Source organism: Pieris brassicae, chromosome 4, assembly GCF_905147105.1.
Source record: "Pieris brassicae chromosome 4, ilPieBrab1.1, whole genome shotgun sequence".
NCBI lineage: Eukaryota > Metazoa > Arthropoda > Insecta > Lepidoptera > Pieridae > Pieris > Pieris brassicae.
In genome coordinates this window covers 15,797,840-15,820,865 of record NC_059668.1, presented here as the reverse complement: position 1 = coordinate 15,820,865, position 23,026 = coordinate 15,797,840, and the positions used below count along the sequence as shown (strand labels likewise).

General features: G+C 31.7%; 3 protein-coding genes across 5 annotated transcripts; 2 read left to right on the top strand and 1 right to left on the bottom strand.

Moving 5' to 3' along the window:
- Nucleotides 1–1,086: 1,086 nt before the first annotated feature.
- LOC123709092 (protein lifeguard 4-like) lies at nt 1,087–4,258 on the top strand. Its single transcript, XM_045660208.1, has 5 exons — nt 1,087–1,254; nt 2,033–2,196; nt 2,795–2,900; nt 3,072–3,223; nt 3,584–4,258. Exons 1-5 carry the CDS (start codon nt 1,189–1,191, stop codon nt 3,834–3,836), a joined length of 741 nt encoding a protein of 246 aa, XP_045516164.1. The 5' UTR covers nt 1,087–1,188; the 3' UTR covers nt 3,837–4,258.
- A 231-nt stretch (nt 4,259–4,489) lies between these two features.
- Nucleotides 4,490–17,128, bottom strand: LOC123709089. Of its 3 annotated transcripts, none has more exons than XM_045660205.1 (9): nt 16,809–17,128; nt 16,550–16,688; nt 15,167–15,350; nt 14,688–15,003; nt 14,213–14,376; nt 13,741–13,863; nt 13,249–13,351; nt 12,681–12,855; nt 4,490–4,988 (listed from the first exon to the last, which is right to left on the bottom strand). In XM_045660205.1, exons 1-9 carry the CDS (start codon nt 17,026–17,028, stop codon nt 4,811–4,813), a joined length of 1,602 nt encoding a protein of 533 aa, XP_045516161.1. In that variant the 5' UTR covers nt 17,029–17,128; the 3' UTR covers nt 4,490–4,810. The 3 variants fall into 3 exon arrangements, with proteins under 3 accessions (XP_045516161.1, XP_045516159.1, XP_045516160.1); XM_045660203.1 differs by having other exon boundaries at nt 4,851–12,004; XM_045660204.1 differs by lacking the exons at nt 16,550–16,688; nt 16,809–17,128 and adding an exon at nt 16,218–16,289 and having other exon boundaries at nt 4,851–12,004.
- Nucleotides 17,129–17,148: 20 nt separating this feature from the next.
- LOC123709091 (periodic tryptophan protein 1 homolog) lies at nt 17,149–23,002 on the top strand. The gene is made up of 13 exons (XM_045660207.1): nt 17,149–17,499; nt 17,617–17,675; nt 17,803–17,933; nt 18,324–18,397; nt 18,645–18,750; nt 19,142–19,249; nt 19,488–19,662; nt 19,958–20,054; nt 20,347–20,517; nt 20,993–21,083; nt 21,585–21,666; nt 22,544–22,692; nt 22,932–23,002. The coding sequence occupies exons 1-13, from the start codon at nt 17,416–17,418 to the stop codon at nt 23,000–23,002; spliced, it is 1,398 nt and encodes a 465-aa protein (XP_045516163.1). The 5' UTR covers nt 17,149–17,415.
- The last annotated feature ends 24 nt before the right edge of the window (nt 23,003–23,026 follow it).

Sequence of the window (23,026 nt, the reverse complement as noted above, 5' to 3'; positions counted from 1 at the left end):
GGAGTGAAATAAACGCAATACGATTGACGTGTAAAATCATTGTAAACATAATTTTGTGGCATGTTAAATAAGGCGACAATGTTTAAGGGTAAATGATCATTTATTCTTAATATTATGTCGAACTTGAGTAATGCAGCCTATAAAGCAGATAGCGTTCAGTTTTATTCGATGCAATTTAACTTTATATGGCCTAGTTAACATTAAACTTTTAATGTCATAATAAAATAGCTCATAAACTTGCTAGGATATTCCAATATAAGCCATGGTTTAGTTAGCATTACTAGCTAACTATATATTTAAAATGTACAATTGTAAATACAATTAGTTCATTTAATTTTTAAAAGATATTCAATATCCTTTATAATAATATTGACTTCTACTCAAGAACTCTGCTGAATTTTCATCTGTAACCTGTATCTAAATCTATCAGTATAGTCTTATGTATAGGCTGTAGCTTCACAAACTGCGTCGTCGGTAACACACTACACAGCGGCAACATTTATAGATGGCTCCTATATTAAAGCTTCTCCTATCTTCGCGCCATCTATAGATAAAATATCTTTTTTATAATTGCCACAAATGGCAAAGAATTTTTTTCTAAGATAATATTTTTATAATTGTCAGGTGTCGACAAATTGTTTTTTTATAAAACGGGCTGGCTCACCTCACTTATGTTAACACATATAGCCTACCGAATAGCCAAGGTCCGCAGAGTTACAGTTTAGTAGCAAACGCTCTATTAATGATATATATACTAATTCACCTGTCGTAGATGAAGTAGATTCCGCAAGTCAACGGAACAAAGCCTATAATTATATAGTGTGGATTGAGTTCATTTATCTAGACCACAATCCACAAAATCCCAGATCACAAATGTCTAATATCCTCATACAACTACATATACCGTATATATAGCTTACTCTATGTAATATAATATGTACTAGTACAATGTATACGACTTATATACATGTCGCAAGTAGAGAGTAAAATACTTTAAAACCCTAGAGTAAGTTCCATAGACCATACATTCGTCAGCTGATCGTTGTGTGATTGTCAAACATATTGACGTTAAGTTTGACAAACATAACAATATACAGTAGTACAATTATTTGCTCTTTGAAAAGGTTTCATTGATTGGAAAGGAAAATAAATATTTTGTTGAAGAAATAAAAATTTAGTGTTATCAACATGGCTAGTATACCGTTAATGTATGCGCAGGAGGACTGTGAATTGGGAGAAAAGGGAAGCATTGAGGTAAATACCTTTTGTTTTGTAAACTTTCCACATCGAAGCCAGATGGCCTTCGATTTTTATTATTCGCTTAGGTTTTTAATGTTTTTGTTGAGCGTGGCCAATGATCTATCTGTGATTTTCAAACAGCAGTATAATACATGAACTTACTTTAAGTTACAGCATTAATTCTCAATACTTAAGCCTGATCTATGGTATACGAAATTTGAGCCCTAGGGAATTTTTGTGACGTCATTTAGAGTACAAAATACAACATAAAGAATCGTTACCATCTAAATTGTTGGCCTGAATAAATCCATGTCATCATGAATGTCCTTTGTGTTTTCACTATTAGAATGAAAGCAATGTATTTCCCATTACTGATAAGATAAATACACCTCTATATTTTCTAAGAAAAGGAATTAATCCTAAATAAATTATGAAGATAACAGTACTTGTAATCAGAACATGTGTTTCACCATTCTTATATGTCTATATAATAGATATTAAATATTTATATGAGTATATATTATAGATAGTGAAAGCTCCACTGTCTACAATACAATACTCTACAATGCAGGTATCACAAATTCTCAGAATCACATTTCTTACCTCAACAATATACACAGTTATCAGAAGCCTCTAATGACATAGCATTTAAAAATACATGTAATACTTACAATAACCATTACTTAATTGTTTATTGAGTACTTTATGGGCTATCTGAATGTGTGTGGGGTTAGTTTATGATAGCTTCCATATTGTAGGAAAATTAACCAGCTAATAATCAAAATAATTTCAGGATGATTTTGCATATCGCAACAATGTTATGAATGCGGATAAGGATATACGTCTTGGCTTTATTCGAAAAGTTTATAGCTTGCTGACAGTACAACTCTTGGTCACTGTCGCAATTGCCTCTGTTTTTTTACTTGTTAAGCCAGTACAAGTGTTTATACATTCCAAGTAAGTAAACATTATACTAATATTATTTTAATACTGTGTCCAAAAGTCCAAAAGATTTTACTTTTTAACTTAATAGTACAGTGGTAGTCTAGCAATGTCATCCTGCAAATATTTTCAAACTTTCTCAAATCTCAATATAATTAAATTCCATTCAGAAAATGGGTGATCATGTATGAAATGTATTTTACTTAAACTTTAAAGACAGAAGATGGTGTCTCATTCTATTGCCCTAGACCATCATTACTAAACCATTTTTATATTGAGACCCATGAAAAAGCCAAACAGTCTTGCGACCCTGTCCCTGTAAAATTATAATAATATAGAGCACTATTTAAGGATTCTTTTGTAGGATATATGAAGTTTGTATTTATTATTTTTCAACAGACTGCAACCCCTTTTTAAAACTAACTTGACCAAGGATTCGACCGCCCCCTCTCTTGAGAAACTATGCCCTAGCAAATGTCAAATAACATGGGAGAAAGTAGACAGAGGTGTTTCACTACATAATTTCAAAAACTTTCCATTCATGAATATATAATGAATTTTTTAAATATCATGTCATATATTATTATTTTATCTAATAATTTGTTTGTTGCAGTGAATGGATGGTACTAATTGCATTTGTTCTGAGTATGGGGACACTACTAGCACTGATTGTTAAACGTCGTGAATATCCTACAAATCTCTACCTCCTGGCTGGTTTTGTAAGTTGTATGGTTTTGTTGTTTTTTCTAAATTCGCGATATTTAATTCATGGATATGGATATTACACTACTGCTTCGTATGTAAAAAAAAAATTAAGAGCAATCCAGTGAGTGGGATCTTCTTTACTACTGAGTATTTGATACTGAAATACAATTTTTTATTAATTCCAGACTGTGGTGCAAGCATACACTATTGGTGTAGTGGTGTCATACTTTGACACATTTATTGTACTTCAAGCCCTGGCACTCACATTCACGGTGGTTCTTGCTCTGACTTTATTCACATTCAATACAAAGAGGGATTTCTCTTTTGTCGGATACGGGTATGAAACTTACAACGTCAACTAAAATATTGAAAAATATGTACATATAAATAAACAAAGTCCAAAGTAATCGATTGTTAATTTTTAAAGTCATGTCATAGAACATTTCAGTGTAGTATAAAAATCGACTTACTGATGGTTTTTGTAGGTTTAATCTAATATTTCTAAATTACCAATAATAAAATGGACTAGGATTATTATTTGAATTGATACAAGAACTTAAAAGTTTTTATCTGTTTGTTATTGCCCTTCTACTCAATGATAGTGTGCACTGAAACTTTATTAATTTTATTTTCATTCATATATTAAGAACTTCTCACGATTAATAGCATAATGTAAGATGTATAACATTTGTTTCAGCCTCGTAGCCGGACTCAGCGTGCTTATTATCGGGGGTTTTCTTCAAATCTTCCTTCAAAGCTCTGCCTTCGAAATCGCCCTTTCGTTCACGGGAGCTGTATTCTTTGGACTTTTCCTTATCTTTGACACTCAACAGCTTATGACAACTCTATCCCCAGAAGAATATATCCTCGCGACTATCAATTTGTACATGGATATACTAAACCTATTTCTATACATTTTGCGTATTTTAAACGAATTAAACCGTAACTGAACAGTATTAAGTGCAAATTCTGCTATTGTATATAAATAAGGCTATATATTTCAGATACTTCGATATTTTTTTGTGAAATGGCTGTGAATGCTAAATTCCAAACGTTTTTGCGAATTATTTTACTATCCGACGTTCGTACGATAAGTGCGTTTTTTAACATTATGGCAGCTTCTACGTGCTGAAGTAATTATATTAAAAAAATATAAAAATTTGTATCTTTGTACATTGTTGTTGCCACATATTTTAAAATCTAAATAAAACAAAATTTTATTGGAATATAAGCCCCTCTTTATAGAGTTAAATTTATGTTGGTGAATGTAGTAGAGCGAAGTCGGATCCTGGATTTTTCATAGCACAATATCTATTATCTATTACTACATCGTTATAAACGTGATTATTTTAATAAATTGTTTGGAAATCAATATTTTTATTAGTTTTACCCAATGTACTGCTTTTCACAAGTCCATATTTTTTTTATATTAATAAAATTTTATTGTGTAAGCTAAATAATTTTGAAGACAGCAAGCTGGTTAAGTTTAATCATTGAGTTAATAAAATAATTATATTCTTAAAAACATTTATTACATTACAATAGATATTTACACAATGACATTACAATAAAATTTTATTACACTGTAAAATGATAATGATCAATTGAATTATTTACACTTTCATGACTCCTTGAAATATCACATTATAATAATTGTTTCAGATTTTATTTAATGAACATTAAAAATGAAAATATTTATATAAATAACATACAAGTTGGCAGACAAAGGAGCCATTACAGGACTTAATTAGTTAAGTAAATTTAATCTAAAAATTTGTTAGGATTCCTTCTGTTTCGGATAATTAAACTAGTCGCTTAAGAAAATTATAATTTTATTAAACATTTGTCCATGTTTCAAACTTACACACGCATAACAAAACTTAAAGATCAATGTTTTGAGCTGTTAATGGTTATAAGTTTAGCTTTATTGCCCAAGTATACTCTCGAGCACCTCCGTTTCCATTTCTTCTTCAGAATGAATAGAATGTTTTGGTTCATAAGAAGGGTGACATATATCTAAATGGATATCCAGATAATATGCATCTGTGAACGTTTCTGAGCATTGTGGACATTTCAATTCTAAACCTGGATTTGTTATACTTCTGAAAACAATTGAATTTATTTTATACAATACATTTAACACATAAATATTTAGGAAGAATAATATCCTAATAATTATATCCCTTGTGGTTTCAATACAATGCAGTACTTTAAAAAACAGTTGGTGTGCTCAAACTATGAAGCCCATTCGTTAAGAATTGATTTAAATGATTGAGTGACATCACATTCTACAGTTTCAACAACATTCTGGCCATCAAAACTGGGAAAAAAGTCTAAGCTGGATTGGCTACAATTCATGCTTGATTGGGTATCATAAGCAAACTGGCTACAACTGGACTCAGTAGCATAATAGGTATCTTTGGTAATTAAATAACTTTCTATACATATTGGTTCATATACGTTAGACAACTGAGCATAATCTGATCCTAGTCTATTGTCATTAATTAGTTGCATTTTGTTGTATTCTAGATCTTCTGAACTAGAATTGCAAGAATCAGTATAAGATGTTCCTCTTGGTGAGGTACAGGGATAAACATTTGAATTGTGATAATTTTGATTTTGCATATCAAAATCAGATAGTAAAGTCACACTATTGTTTGGATTATTTTTATGTTGGACTGAAGTGACTTCTTCAGTTTCTGTAGGTAAACTATCCGTATTTCTAGGAGATGGATTAGTTTGGTTTGAAATTTCAATATTTAAATTCGAGCATTTAAAGGATTCCATAGAAATATCACATGTATCGCTCGCCTGATTTGGATGCAGTTGTTCATCAGTATTATCTTGTATCACATTCGTATGTTTCTCAGTAGTATTTAGGGACCTATCCTCGTCTATATTTATTACAGAAGTATTTTGATCTATATTTATTTTATTTAACACATAAACAGAATTAGTTAGCTTTGTAGATCCATTATTTTTTGAATCAGTGAAAGTAGGTAGTGAATAGGTTAAAGCCAAGCCAGTGGAAATAGTATTGCCGAGTTCCCGGTGGTCTAGTTGGCATTCTGATTGCTCCATTGCATTATTTGTATCTTGTTGGGCAGTGGCATTAAGAACGGAATCTATATTTTTTGACAGTTCATATACTGCACAATCTTTCTGTATCGACAATTGCAGTGCGTCGAAAATTTTATCCTCTTGTATATCTGTTTGGCTTTCGGCACCAGGATTCGTTTCAGCATCCGATAGGCTTGATAGACCAGAAGCATTTTGAATTTGAGAATCTTTTGAAAATACTTCTGTATCACTTTTTTCATAGGGTTCGCTATCGAAAGACACTGTCCTTATATGGTTGTCGCAATCTAGGAAGTTAGACTCTGAAATCGTCTGACGAAATTCCAACATAGATGTATTCGCACTGTCTAAAGAAGATTCATAACAGATATCCATAATTTTTAATTTATCACCTATTTCAGAGAAACTGTCACGTTTAGTTTTAATATACATTGTATGTGTGCAATTTTTTGTTGAATATTGATTATAATTTGTTGTCCATTTAAAAGGCGCTTGTTTTTGTTTGTCTGGAGGGTCTTGGGGTTTGGACCAATCGTTTAAGATCGCTTTAAAAGATTGTTCTTCATTACCGGCTTCTGTAACATTAGTTATAAATGGCCCTATGCTATTAATTTCGTGAGGTTTCATTAAGTGGGTATTTTTATCACATGGTTCTGCGTTGGAGGAGCAGATATTGGTTACTATTTCTTTGTCATAATGTTGATCTACAGTGGACAACTGAGCATATACAGGTGACTGAGATTGAAAATCAGATGAATCACGTTGGAAAGCATCATCATTAATACCTTCTAACCTAACAACTTTTGGTGGATTATGTAATTGATTGGATAGTTCTATTTTAGTGTGGAGTGAATACAAGTCTAATTCGCTGTAACTATCTAAACTGGCGTTCCATGAGACAGAAACAAATGTTTCCACTGAAGATGGGTTTGATACAGAAGAGACACCTTCTATTGCTGGTTGCGGGTCTTTATGAAATCCAATGTCAATTAGTTTAACATGAGGGTTAAGACGTTGACGCATAACTTTTAAGCGGCTGGTTTCATTTTTCAAATCCGTCATAAGAATAGATAATGTATTCAAAAAGAATTTTTTACATACACGAAAACGTTTACCATACACAGTAAAGAAAAATTGATGATTCCGTTTCATACGTGTTTCCTTAATATCATGTAAACCTAAAATAGGATTAATAAGAAACACATTTTCGTTAAGATAAGTGGTCTGAGCGTGGATGTCCATCTTCCAAAAGTTTTTAAAAAGAACGCGTCGCTGATCAAATCCTATAGCCTGTGTGCATTTATAGGTACAATTTTGACATCCTGGTCTTAGGATTCTAGTTACTTTATACCTAAATATAAACTTATATCCTTTACCAATAATCCTTTGCAATTTAAAATGATTTGATTTTTTCCGATAATGCTGTTTAATATCCGATAAACCTTCAACATACATTTCTTGTGTATTTTCTGGCACACTACATTGAGATGACATTTGACTAGAATTACTCTCATCAATGGAAATCTGGGATTCTAAAATATTTGAACTACTATGACAATTACTTTCTCCATTATCTTTGTTATATGCCAATAAATTCATAATAGTTGAATGAGGCCAATTTGTTTTAACATTTTGCTGTTGAATTATATCTTTCTTATCATTCTGTAGATTTGAATGAGTATATTCAATTATGTTGGTTCTGTTAAAGTCTTGCGCAATTTTAGGACAATTTTGTGAATCACACAAATTTTCATAGGAAGCATTTCTAATTTGGATATTAGATGACAGCGGCCCGTTATTTATAATTTCGTTTTGCAAATTACTACGTTTATTGCTTCCCTCATTAGACGGCACCAAATCTTCTGTAGGTAAATGGGGTAAGTGATCGTCAATTATGTCTCGTGCATCGTCACAATGATAACTACTATCTTCATTATGTTCAATTTCAACATCCATACTTTGTTTAATCTTACTTTCTTCGTTAGACAAATCTTCACCAGATAACCGTATTATGTGATTTTTCATATCATTACATTTACTCTCTTCGTTGGTACATTTTAGGTTTGGATTAAGTAAAAGAGGCAGCTTGTTCTCCACTTCGTCTTGAAGATTGCTAACCTCATTAGACGACACCAAATCTTCTATAGGTAAATGGGGTAAGTGATCGTCAACTATGTCTCGTGCACCGTCATAATGATAACTACTCTCTTCATTATGTTCAATTTCAACATCCATACTTTGTTTAATCTTACTTTCTTCGTTAGACAAATCTTCACCAGATAACCGTATTATGTGATTTTTCATATCATTACATTTACTCTCTTTGTTGGTACATTTTAGGTTTGGATTAAGTAAAAGAGGCAGCTTGTCCTCCATTTCGTCTTGAAGATTGCTAACCTCATTAGACGGCACCAAATTTTCTGTAGGTAAATGGGGTAAGTCATCGTCAACTATGTCTCGTGCACCGTCACAATGATAACTATCTTCATTATGTTCAATTTCAACATCCATACTTTGTTTAATCTCACTTTCTTCGTTAGACAAATCTTCACCAGATAACCGTATTATGTGATTTTTCATATCATTACATTTACTCTCTTTGTTGGTACATTTTAGGTTTGGATTAAGTAAAAGAGGCAGCTTGTTCTCCACTTCGTCTTGAAGATTGCTAACCTCATTAGACGGCACCAAATCTTCTATAGGTAAATGGGGTAAGTGATCGTCAACTATGTCTCGTGCACCGTCACAATGATAACTACTATCTTCATTATGTTCAATTTCAACATCCATACTTTGTTTAATCTTACTTTCTTCGTTAGACAAATCTTCACCAGATAACCGTATTATGTGATTTTTCATATCATTACATTTACTCTCTTTGTTGGTACATTTTAGGTTTGGATTAAGTAAAAGAGGCAGCTTGTCCTCCATTTCGTCTTGAAGATTGCTAACCTCATTAGATGGCACCAAATTTTCTGTAGGTAAATGGGGCAAGTCATCGTCAACTATGTCTCGTGCACCGTCACAATGATAACTATCTTCATTATGTTCAATTTCAACATCCATACTTTGTTTAATCTTACTTTCTTCGTTAGACAAATCTTCACCAGATGAACAGGGATCATGACCTTGGATATTATGACTACTACTGTAATAATTAGTTATTTCAGCGTTTAGATTATTGGAATGAGAGAGAATTTTTTTAATTTCGTTCCGCAGAGTACTTTGACTATTACTATCCTGATCAGAGGCCTGCAATTCTTCTATAACTAAAGGGAAAGTTTTAGTTTTCATCTCATCTTGTAATAGTGTTCGACAATTAGTAACTACATTAGAAATCTGTTGATATTTATTAGATGGGTGAGCCATTTCGCTTTTTACTTTATCTTGCAGAATACTTTGACAATCAATATGTTTGGAGGTTTGCAAATCTTCAAAAGATGAATGGGGAAAATTAGTTTTTACTTGATTTTGTAGAATACTTTGGCCGTTACTATCTCTTTTAGGAATGTCTAAATTTGTATCAATTCGGTAGGATAAGTTGTTCTTATCTGAATGATAACTAGATGAATCAACATTTTGAAATAAGGATGAGTTTGAAATATCAATGTTTTCCACCAATCGACTATGAGTTTGAGTTGGTGTTTCTGGAACATCTAAAGAATGCAATCGAGTGTAAAATCCGATATCAATCAGCTTTACGTAAGGGTTTGATCGAGAAAATGAAACATTATCTATAGTGCTAACGTTCATTGTTATGTTATTAAATCTATACCGCTTCATGACATTACTTGCGCCTGAAGCATATTCGTTATTGCGAGTTGTAGGTACCCTTTCAAATTTATTATTTTTCGAACAAATTTTTAAATTGTGCTCACTTATACTTTTATTGATTTCGGACCCTGTTTGATCAACTAATATGTTGTGACCATTTGTCATACTACAATAGTATATAGGTGTGTCACCACTAGTCACATTTGTTTTTATATCACAATGAATGGAAGAAACACAACACTGCTCGGAACCACAGTTCCTCTGGGCTATATTTTTGGTTTTCTTTATGACGCAATCATCCCATTGTTTCGTGTCTCCATTGCCATTGCCATTTGTTTTGTTTTCTTTAAATATATCAATAGAAGATAGACATTTAGAAAAAGTTTGTTTCTTGCAACACTCAAGTACCTTTGTATCTTTTTGTACTACGTTGGAATAATAATCATCAAAAGTCATTTTATATTTTCTTAATTCTGTTCTATAACTTAGCATTAAAATTGAAAATGTATCTTCGATAAATTTTTGACATACACGCACCGACAAATTAGAGATAGGTAGAAAAAATCTGTTCCCGGATAGTAGTTTTCGTGACTTTTTCTTAACTACGTTATCGTCGAGAAATTTACTTTGTGCGCTAAGATCCATTTTCCAAAATTTTTTAAATTTATCATACCGCAGATGCGATGTAAAAATCTTCCTGCAACCAAATTTACAATCCATCGTACATCCACGTCTTATTTTTCGTGTACTTCTATACCTAAATATGAATTTATTATTAACTCCAACAAGTCTAGGTAAACTTAAGGGCTCAAATGTTTGAGAATTGCTATCACAAGTAACAGAAGAAGGTAGTTCAAGTGAAGATGCTTCTTTATCATTACATATGTCAGTGCCAACAACGTCATTTTCACAATCAACTATATTACTTGTAGACAGTTTAGCAGTTTGCACTTTAGAATTAATTTCAGAAATGTTCACATCTGTTGATGAACAATGTTGATTTAAAATATTGGTTTTCAATGCACATGTGGTCACAACAATATTTTTCACGGGTTTTTGTAATATGTAATTTATAGTCTTGTCACCGGATATACAAAGAGGTGTTGTGTCCAAATTTGCATTTGTAATAGATGCATTTTTGATGACTCGAGGTTCATTGATATTAAAGAGTGTTAAGGCAGTCGAAGTTATGCCTGTTGTGTTCTTTTTAGGTATTTGACCAATGGATGTATTATTATTAACAGAAAATGGCTGAACTATGCATGGTTTCTTGAAATTGTCAAGGTCATTAGTTTCATGTATGAGGTTTATTATTTCATCATTAGCCACTGGATTCAGATTTGTGTTTGCAACATTTAAAGCAAAAGAAGACTTCAATTCAACCTTAGATAACGTCTCACTAGAACTCTTTTTTTCAACAAAATTTTCATCATTTTCTGTTTTGTCAGGTAAATATTTGGACAGTATATCCAGACAAACAGATACATTGCCTGAATGAAACTCGTCGTCGTCATCATCAAATTCTAAGCAGGCTACATTTTCCTCCTCTGTGATAGAATTTGATGCATTTAACAGGAGAAAACCGGATGATAATGATTTCTCATAAATGTCATTAAAATCTGGATGTAATAATGAATCTATACTTGTATCAATGTCAGTGTTTAATGTGCAACTTTCAAAGTTTGATAATATTAACTGATTATTAACTTCTTTTGGCTCTTGTTTTTCTACACCATCTGCTCTGCTATCAATAGAAATCAATAAGTCCTCAGAATCTAGTACAATTTCATCTAATTCTTCAAAATCTTCATAACTTAAAGCCGTATCAGAATGGTTATCATATAAATAACTACTTTCATAATTTCTTAAGATTGGACTTTCTAGACGTTTTATTTTAACAACAGGATAAGACAATTTTCCGTTTGCCTTAAATGAGTGTTCCATAGAATAGAAGCCATCATCAGTTTGGCTAGTAATATCATGTTCCATAACTGGAGATTCAATCAATAGATTTGATTTCTTTTGTAAATCTGAGAGAAAATGTCTGTTATATTCAAGTAGTGTATCATCAACTGATTCCAAGTCTGAGAAATTATATAAATCATCATCTTCACTAGACAAATCGTCACATATGCAGTCCTCCTTCTGAGTAATCACTGCCAACAGAGCTTGATAGCACTCATAAATGTTCCCATGTTCCGAGTTTTTGGAAAATATTGTGAAATTTGTAATAACTTCAAGGATTCTCTGAGTTATGTTTGCCATCCTGGAACAAGAATCTTTTATGCAAAACCAATGCATACAACAATTTATTACATCATATGTATGTTTTTTATTCGTGATTTAAGTTCACAACACATCCACTTCCATTATGACTAAAAATGTATCTGACAGCATCTCCTTGAAAACTATTATTTTTAACATGATATCTAATTGCATTGAAGACCTTCTATTTCTGAATAATTTAAAAATTTATGTACCCCTTGTATTTATACCACAGCTCAGATTTCTAAGTTTTGATATATAAAAATAATATATGCAATTATCATAATAATTATATTACACTATGATTTAAGGGTATACTTAGAGAGGACACCAAATGTTTTCTGTGGATTTAGTAAAGGTGGCTTAATTATATAATAATCTCTCATAATATAATAATATTTTTGATTAAATTTGGCCATATGTGGCCAAATGTGTGTAAATAAATAAATAAATGTCGATATATGTATTTATGATGTCTACTTGCAATAATACCAAGAGGATAGAAATATAATCATACGAAAAGTATTAACTCCGTACAGTTGTTTACATAAAATTACATTTTGACATTTACAATTTGTTATGAATATATTTTTGCGCTCTTATATATTTGTGTCTTACTAAAACATTTACATATTTAATTTATTACACTAGCAAAATATTAAATATTGATCGCTTACCTTTGAACATCCTCAAGTTTGAGGACCTTTCCAACCTCACTATTCTTGAGGGACTTGCAGCATCGCCTATGCTGGGATAATTGGTCAAATGTCTCAAAACTTGTATTGCAACCATAGCACACACACATATTATGGCAAGTCTCATGGACCATAAGATCTGTAGATGTCTCAAATCCTAAAAATTACATTTTAATTTTAGTATCTATACTCATAGAACATTCTTGGGTAAATAGACACAAACATTAACCTAAATTTAATACTTAAATCGAACTAAAGTTTTGGCTAAAATGTACAAATGAAATATTTGTTTACTGTACTAAATGTGGGGCTATTAAGCACTTTAAAAAGCAGGCTATAACAACAAATACATATTGAATTCATAAGCTCATCCTTTACTTTTTTTAATTTGGTTAAAATAATTCAGAGATTAAGAGAATGTATCTGACTCTTGACACTTGTGTAAATCACATGTTTTATTTAAGTTTAAGTTTGGTTATACAGAGTCTAATTTAATCTATATCTCTAAATTATTATAGTTATAAAGCAAGGAAACTTAACATTTACTTACTTCTTTGACAAATCTTACAAACATAATTTAACAAGTTATCTTCTGTGTCATCTATAGTTTTTCTTCTGACCGTTTTGTAGGAGTGTTGAGCAATGACATGAGCCTGAAAATATGTTAAATCTTTTTAATGGATATTTATTATATTTAATTTTGATGACTTGACCTTCTGCTGACCTTCCAACAACAGAATATATAATACAAAAACATACCAAATGTAAAGAAAAATTATAACAATACAGATGTATAAGTAAAAATGCAAAGATGGCACTTGAAAAAAAAGGTAAATTAAATAATCAAATTTCAAGATATTTATTCTGCAATCAACTCTAATTCTGATCTTAATTTTTATTTTTGTTCAAAGTTATATTTACTTTGTTTATGGTACAATCAATTTAGATTATCTACTAAAATATGTCTGAAGGCAGATGCTATCATAACAAACCATCAGAAATCTCCTTTATATGAAACATTTGTAGTTACATATCTACTAACCTTGAGTCCTGTAAGACTTAAAAATGTTTTGGAACACAAAATGCAATCTAATGACAAGTCACTAGCATTAGTCTCTGACTCGGCATCACTTACTGGTTCCTCCTTAACTCTAACAATTAAGCACTGAAAACATTAAAAAAATTTTTTTTATTATTATGAAATATTTGTATAAAATAAAGTCATATATATATAATCTGAATATGCTTCTTTAATCTATTCCATTTTAAATATTTTTTTGTAGCAGTCAGCTTAAACTTATCTGAGACTAAGCAACAGTTTTTAGCATCTAAAAATGTAGGTTTTAACATAAATGTGACAGTTTCAAGCCCAGCTGCTGAATCATCCTAAGTTAGAAAATTGCAGAATACACATATTATTTAAACAATTATGTTTAAAGCTAAGTTTCACAACTTCTTACTTTTGCTAATAATTGCTAATTGTAATTTGTCTATTGAAATTGTTTTATACTTACATTAGTATTAAATGAATCAGACTTATCATGTTTATAATTCACAACACCATTTGTTACTGGTCCTTCACTGGTTAAGCCTTTGGTTTTGCTATTTTGTTCAACCTCCGGTAGGTATCCATTAATTTCAGCCATTTCTTTATTTAACTGACCAAGAGATATTATATCTACAATCCCACAAAAAATCATATAATCAAGATTCTCTTAATCTTATTACTGAACAGAAAATATTATGTGTTTTAAATACTAATATTTAGTTCTTTATTTATTTGAAGGTTTGTGTAAGTTTTCAATAAATAATCTAGGAAACTTAGTAATTAAGAAAAAACATTATAATTATCCTACTCTATATTGACAAAAATGTTAAATATAATTAAAATTGTAAACAACACAATCTTATGATTATGATCTCTATAATATAAAATAACTCATTATTAAATAAAAATGTATACTGATGTAATTATTTAAATATCTTTACCATTTATATGTACAGACTGGCTAGGCCAATCATCTGCTTCAATTTTAACATCCACATTAGAAAAATCTTCTTCATTAATTTGATGAGTCTCTTCATCCGAAAATATTTCATCTTTAATCTGAACCTTGTCATAGGGTACATTTTTATCAATTTGTATAGGTTTGGGCCAGCTATCAGGTGTATGTGGATTAACTCCTATCCGCAAACTAAGCACTTCGTCTGCTTTTTTAACTATCTCCACAAATTGGCAAGCATTTTGCAGATGCTTATAGCAACTTTGACAGAGGATTTTTGAATGTGTGTCTGTCTGAGATATCTGCAATTTCGTACGAAACTATATTTTATGGTAATAGCTAAGTTGTACCTACGCTAGTTAGTTAGGTTTGATGAATATATTGATTATATCTGTGGTATGGTCGTATATGTACTAACATTTAGTATAAATAATAGAAGCCATAATCACCATGTGCGTCACCTACCTGAACACATGCAAGTTTAGATAAGTCCTCTGCTGGAGTGTTTTCCATTCCAGCCCACGGTGGATCCCAGCATTTAAACAAATTGTGTTGTTCTTCGTTTGCACATAACTGTAGGCAAGCCCGGCACTCAGCAAGGGAGTCGCTCTTGTTTGCTCCATCCTTTAACATTTTCTTAAAAGGCGCCCTATATAATTATCGCGAATTATTTTAGATCATTCTACAACGATTTTGCTTATTAAACATATAAACTTGGTTGCAAGTGTCACATTATAAAGAGACACATTCTGTCGATTAAATTTAATAACTTCAGAATAACTAGGTACTTGGCAATTATGAATAATAATAAATCCCTTTCGAATTAATGAAGTTTGTAGAGTATTGAGGCTACAAACTATGTAGAAGGATGGAGACATAAATTTATTGTAATTCGTGTAGGCAGTCTGTGACATAAAAGTTGTGGCGTCTTAGAAAAACAATAGGGAGAGAGCTGCTAGCCGCAACTTTTACTGCAGACAAAACAGCTTTTACCATAGGCGTGTCTCAGTATTGCTAATGAAATGGGAATGATCACGTGACTAGACAAATGAAAATAAATACTAATAATAGCTTATTTCATTCCTAATTACTATTTATATTTTATGTCCCGCGAGCGATTTATTTCAACCTACACACGAACATCTTTATTTAGGATTCTCGAACCCTAAATTAAAATTTGAACATATTTTCAATTAGCCTTGTTAGATTACGACACGTGCACATCATACACGGTTCTCAACTATTATTTTGTTGAGTTATTTTGAAACTATGATACTTGTGATCACTATTTATGTAGATAGAATTTGCAACAATTTTATTAATTCATAGTTCTTAATTTTATTGAAACCACCTATGATTAGAGGGTTCAACCAAGCCAACAAACTCTTCAGTTCAATATTAGTACAGATAGCGAATCATGCTTTCCGCAAAATACACTCTTGTCTAAACCTTAAGATTCACGATGTTATTATGTAATCCAAAATGTATCTTTGAAGTTTATCTTCTACACTCTTACATTTATGTTTCTTACAGTTTCAGATGATATTTATATGTCTTTTTTAATTGTTCTCACATTGTGTGATTACACACACCAAAAACAATAGAAAGCAGATTACGAAGTTTGACAACAATATTTCTCAATACGATTATGCAAACTTGGCTGAGTCGGGACACGGCTTCGATCGCCTTACAATAACGTCTCTGAATCTCAGCATTAGTCACCTGATGTGAGATTGAGCTTGAATTTTAAGATGACTTTGTTTTGGATAGATTGAACACTAAAAAACTACACATAAAATCTACATATTTACATAAGTTTTCATAGATATTAAAAAGGATAATTTTTACCTTTCACCATTTTTTGGTTCTTTTAACTTAATATCTTCAATATCGCGCAATTGCGTTGCACGTGGCCCACTAGACGCAGCTTTAATAATCGGTAAATTTTTTGAAGGTATAGCACCATTTTTCAAACGTCTTTTCTTTGCTAAAACATTAACAAGATTATATATTATTATCTTTAATTTTTAATGTTTTCTGTTCAAATTTAAGTTTTTAAAATGGTAACATTGGCCTTTATATTTGAAATATAAAACATTGAAATTACCTGACATTGATAAAGTAAAGTCTTTTTTATCAAAATGTAAACTGCACACATATATATACTTAGTAGCTTGTTTGCGTATATCAAGAATATCAGTCCATTGCTTTGCTAAATCTTTACTTTTCGGAAAGAGGAATAACGAAATCTCTCTAGAACAGGTTGATTTACAATGAGGCACTGAACAATAACGATGTGACTTGTGTTTTTTAATTATTGTTTCCATGTCCAATTTTGTTATTCACAAAGTAGCAAAACTTGTTAAAATATATTATCGCGAAAAATATTATTTCAATGTATTTAGACAGATACGTTCGAGCCCTTTAAGCTAGTACTAAATTCTACCACTAGCGTTTACTGTCCTCGTTACATTATCCCACAGAATAGAACTAAATAATTATAAGTAATAGTAGTGTATATATAGGAGATGACAGTAGAAAGAGCGCTTTATAGTAAAGTTGTCAAGTTATTGATGTGATCTATCGACTGTCAAAAAAACGTGCTAATGGCATGAGGGTTGTGAAACAATATTATGTTATAAATTTAAACTCTAAAGTGAAATTTTCGTATTTGGGGTTTTACAAATTCGTTGAAGTTATCATTATTCATTAATATGGATGAAACAACGCCATCAGTTAGCCTTGTATCATGTATGCATTTTGTTCGCCGTGGTGTAGCTAAGGCTGTACCAGAAAAGGTAAACAATATTGCTAAATAACACATATATTTTATTAAGTGATATAGCCTACGTAATAAGTTTATCAGTACTGTTTTGTACGTTTAAAGTTTGCTTTAAAGTTCATTTCTTTCACAGATAGAATTGACTGAAAAGGAGCTAGAAAAGATTATAAAACAGACAGCTGACGATTTAAGGTAAAGATAACTGTATAAGTTAAGCTTAAGACAGAATAAAGCCTGTTGATTTTGAACAGGGTAAAATGAACTGCCAACTGCTATATAAATATAAATAAATAATGATACTATTGTTATTGGGATTTAGGATAACAGAGCGAGCAGAACAAGGTTTAGATGACAGTGATTCTGAAACAAATGAAGATAATGCTGCTCCAGTACCTGCTGATCCTAATGATGAGTTTAATTTTGCGAAGTATGATGATGAAGATAATCTAAGTAAAGTATTTTTCTTATCATCTTTTTGATTTAGTTTTTATTAAAATAACATTATATTACTATTACAATAATATATTTAAATATGTTCCAACCAAGAAATATACAGAATTTACAATATTCTTAACCTATATAGTAATAATATTTAATTTAATTGTTAAATAAAAATAAATCTAAAAGCTAATTTTGTAGCTGTATTGCAACACTTATTTATTGTATGAGAAAAATGTTACCAGAACCATGTACAAGGCACCAACTTAAATAAGCACCTGTGCACTTGAACCCTACAGCCACTACTGCAAATGGAACGAAAATAATAATAAACAAATAATAACTATATTCAATATTCATATTAAGAACAGTTTATAAAAAATATCTAACTATTTGTTGTAGGTAATCCCATAGGTCTAGGAACAATTGCAACCTTACCTAATTTGGGAGACCTAAGTGAAGATGTCCAAATTAGGGTAAGAATCAATCATTAGTATACATAAACATTTTTCTGGGTTTATTAGTAGACATTTTGCTTATTCTTAGTTTATTCTTGGTATGATATTTTATACCACATTTATTTGTACTACTGTTAAAATCTCAATATTTATTTTATATTTCTGTCCCACTAATATTATTAACATACTTATAACACAAAGTTACATAGCATTGTATTGTGATTTGGTTGAGATTTTGTTCTGCTAGATGTTTTGTATATTACAGACAGACGGCCCCGACAGTGATGAAGAGGATGATATCATTAAATCAGATGATAACCTATTACTAGTTGGCCATGTTGAGAGTGATGCTAGCATTTTAGAAGTTTATGGTAAGTTTTACTATAGAATTATAAATGTCGGAATTTACAACCCAACAAAACAAATCCTTCTGACTTTCCAATTGTTTTTATAAACAGGGTGACTATTGGTTATAACTTTAACCCCATATGTATTATACAAAAGTAAACTAATTTTGACTTGAGTACCAGTAAACTTTTATAATAAACTAGACAGACAACCTGAAAAACAGTATGATTGTATTTTGTTTTATCATATTTATTTATCAGAGTTACATTCCAAATTTGTGTTAGTAAAAAACATTATTTGTATTCATTGTTACAAATTTTATGTTTTATTGATTTTAACAATAAATAATTTAGGTTTTAGGCAAAAGGTTGTTTTACATTATCACCAACTTATAATATATTATTCTATTTTAAGTATTTAACAAAGAGGAAGGTTCATTCTATGTCCACCATGACATAATTCTACCATGGTTCCCGCTGTGTATAGAATGGTTGAGTCATGACCCATCAGATCCACAGCCTGGTAAGCTTAGATATTTTTCTTTTGTAACATACAACAACATTGTTTTAGTGTTGAAATATAAATAAATTAGGAAACCTAATATGTATAATAATACAAATATAATGTTGAAATGGCTGCAACCATGGCTTTGCACCATAGTTTATGAGTAGAAATAAAACTTGGAAACATGTTAAAACATTACATTGTCAAGAAACCAACATCTCTTAGTCCTTTGATTGAATGAATACCGTTTTTTTAGGAAACCTTTGTGCTTTGGGTGGCATGGACCCCATTATACAAGTGTGGGACTTGGACATTGAGAACTGCCTTGAACCAGCATTTAAACTTGGTAAAAAACCAAATAAAAAGAAGAAAATAAAACGAGTGGGACATAAAGACGCCGTGTTAGATCTCTCATGGAATAGAAATTTTTCGTAAGATTTTAAAAATATTTCTAGGAAATTTTAATACAGTTTTAGAATACTAACTGAGATAATATATAATGTGTGACAAAGCTTTAAACTATACAGATACAGAATTTGAAGATTTTACTACACAACACTTTTTTACTACGACTTGAGAGCTTTTAAATCGTTTGCGACAATTATCTAAGTTTGAAGGGCGTGTTGACTTCATTTTACTGTTAAAGTACGGTCTGGATAAATAAAATACATACATTATTAAGTAATTGTGTAAATGTTTAAAGTATATAATGTCTAACTTTTATAGCCATGTGCTGGCGAGCGGCTCAGCTGATAATACGGTATTATTGTGGGATCTCGACCAGGGCGCGCCTCACACTACCTTAGACTACTTTGAGGATAAGGTAATGTCACAATAGATATGGATGCATATTTTTGTTATACCTTTACGACGAATTATAAATGACATTGCGTTATATCGAGATTTTTTTTTTGCATTTAGTGTAAATAGATATTTTTTGAGTTACAACTGAGCCAATCAATTTTAAAATGTGTAAATTTTTCACTTATTGTAAATTAATATGCAATTAAAAAACAAAATGGTGAAATTAATTATTAGAATTCAATATCCACTTGGACGATGTTGGCGTTGATGATGCAGAAATGTCGGCCCCATGAAAATCACATACTTTTCAGGTCCAATCTATAACGTTCCATCCACTGGAAGCGCAAACGTTGTTAACGGGCGCGTGCGACGGCCGCGCTCGTGTCACAGACTGTCGGACGCCCACAGCCTGCCGTGCATGGTCGTTGCCTACAGAAATTGAACGAGTAGTATGGGACAGACATAATCCATTCTGTTTTGTGGTAAGTCAATTATAAACTGTTTAAGGAGTCTTCAAATCACCTTAATTTCAAATTAGGACAAATCGTTAACAAGTGGTGAGCATGAACAAATTGTAAAATCTTATAGATGATGTAACAATACAGTTTTCTATGGGAAATTTGAATGGTGTTCGGTACACATACTCAGCGTTACTACACAAATGGATTGAAAATTTGAAGCATTTGAGGTGTCAAACATTATCATGTTATTATTATTATTATGTTAAAACTTTTTGATGAGGGCTTTAATTTGTCAGTTGATTAAAAATATTGTTTTTTTTTTAAATTGGAGAATGACTGATTTACTGGTACTGAAAAATATTACTATCTATACTAATTAAAATCCATTATGAGTTTAACACTGACGGCTCGCAGATTATTTCATATTGTCTAATTCATGAATAAACCCAAGCGCTTTCTCTTGGATTTATTTTAGTTTTAATATTGGAACTTTCAGATGAGCAACAACACCGGTAAAGTGGCGTATGTCGATTGCAGACAAGATGAACCATTGTGGATCATCGAGGCTCACGAAAAGGAGGTCACAGGTTACTATCTGAACAATTATATTTATAATTGATTTTTTACTCAGAACAGAACTCTTCTACTTTTATTCTTAAAAAGCGGGCAACGCACTTGCGAGCCATCTGGCAATGCCAGTATCTGCGAGCGGCGGTCTTAGGTGGGCTTGCCCGTTTGCCCCTAATTATATATCAAATGTCTTGGTATATTTAGAAGTATGTATTAGTTAAAAAAGGGTCTCTATGGAAGAAGAAGCCATAGAGACCCTTGTCTTGGCCCAGAAAGCTGTATACTGATCAACGTTACGAGGTGTAATATAACATGTGCAACGTGCAATCCGTACGTAGTGTTGAGGGGAAACCAGCAAGCCGCTCGATTTTATAGAAAATTACAGAAAACTGTGTTGTGGAGCCCAGCTCATCCACAGAAGTAGTTTAGAATAACTACTAAAAATACGAATAGTTCGTAACGATATTTTTTCATCACTAAAATCACATTTACTTTAACATAAGGCTTCTTGTTTTCAGGACTCGTGATTAGTGATAATATTCCTGGTCTCATGATAACAGTGGGCACGGATGCTAAAATGAAGACTTGGGATATATCGAGGTAATTGAATTTATAGTTAACCGCATACAGTCTATTAAACCTTTGCCTACTACAATTTGGTACTCTGTAACTCTCTATAATAAGCTTAACGATTAGAATAAAATCTAATAAATCAATATCTTAGGTTTATAGCGACACAATGAACTGCTACACCACTAACTACTAAATTCTCGACCTTAGCCACTGAGGCCTTAGGGCCAGTCAGTGGTTAGTCTGGTCCAAAATCCTCTCTTTAGGTTGAAGGGACTTTTCACCGTCATACCTCCACAGGTTTTTTCAAGACTTAGTCATGATGCCTTAACAGTGTATGTATAAAGTCCTAACTAAAAGACTAAATTTGTATGAAAATGTCAGTTTGTCTCGACAAATTTTCATATACAAATTTAGTTTTCGACTTTCTAAGCATCTTGACTAAGCCAGTATAATTGAAAAAAATGGCAAATTTTCATATGAAATTAATAATATATGTAGGATATAAATTTATTATTTCTGGTGCAAATTGAGTCTACTTCTTAGCTTTAACGTTGAGAGTACTGGCACAAATAAATAATAATCAATGGCGCTACAACCTTTTTAGGTCTGGACCTCAGATATCTGTATCTGTTTCATGATGATTTGTTAATCTAATAGGCAAGAAGGTGATCAGCCTTCTGTGCCTGACGCACGCATTCGACTTTTTGGATCTAAAGCATGCCGGTTTCCACACGATGTTTTCCTTCACCGTTCGAGCTAATGTTAAATGCGCACATAGAAAGAAAATCCATTGGTGCACAGAAGGGGATCGCACCGACGACTGTAAGGAATGAGAGTCGCACGCTGTAGCCATTAGGCCAACACTGCTCACTGGCACAGATAATTATACGTAATTTTTTTACAGCGGTGCGGTTCAAGTGAGCGAGCGTCAGTGTCGCGTGGGTGCTGCCTTGTGTACCGCGGTTTGTCCTGACGATCCTTTGTCATTGGCTGTGGGTGGGGATAACAAGCAATGTTGTATTGAAATGGTCGATCTTAGCGTTAGTGAACAAGGTAAGCCCTGGGAGAGGTCCTTTAATAAGACCTGTTGCACAATGTATTTTATTTAACATCTTTTTGATTGTACTATGTATGTGATACACCGTTCAATGAAATAAAGTGTGTAGGAAAAGGCCGGACTTCTTTAAAATGTTTATAAATCATCAAAGCTACAAGCATAAGATTGGGTAATTTTTAAATTACGGCTCACTGTATTTTTGTAGTGTTATTTTAATTTCATGTTGATTTTGCAGTAATAGACCGTTTCGGATCTCGACCCCGAGTCGCCATACCGGCCGAAGATAGTAACTCTATGGAATCATAGTTACATATATATAAACATTTTTCA

Bases quoted from the DNA above. Each gene is read 5' to 3' on its own strand.
- LOC123709092 (XM_045660208.1), top strand. From the start codon at position 1,189: ATGGCTAGTATACCGTTAATGTATGCGCAGGAGGACTGTGAATTGGGA. The intron at 2,901-3,071 runs GTAAGTTGTATG...TATTAATTCCAG, and splicing joins TCTACCTCCTGGCTGGTTTT to ACTGTGGTGCAAGCATACAC. The intron at 3,224-3,583 runs GTATGAAACTTA...CATTTGTTTCAG, and splicing joins TTCTCTTTTGTCGGATACGG to CCTCGTAGCCGGACTCAGCG.
- LOC123709089 (XM_045660203.1), bottom strand. From the start codon at position 17,028: ATGGAAACAATAATTAAAAAACACAAGTCACATCGTTATTGTTCAGTG. The intron at 16,689-16,808 runs GTAATTTCAATG...TTAATGTTTTAG, and splicing joins CTTTACTTTATCAATGTCAG to CAAAGAAAAGACGTTTGAAA. The intron at 15,351-16,549 runs GTAAAAATTATC...ATAATTATATAG, and splicing joins GAACCAAAAAATGGTGAAAG to GGCGCCTTTTAAGAAAATGT.
- LOC123709091 (XM_045660207.1), top strand. From the start codon at position 17,416: ATGGATGAAACAACGCCATCAGTTAGCCTTGTATCATGTATGCATTTT. The intron at 17,500-17,616 runs GTAAACAATATT...TTTCTTTCACAG, and splicing joins CTAAGGCTGTACCAGAAAAG to ATAGAATTGACTGAAAAGGA. The intron at 21,084-21,584 runs GTTACTATCTGA...TCTTGTTTTCAG, and splicing joins TCACGAAAAGGAGGTCACAG to GACTCGTGATTAGTGATAAT.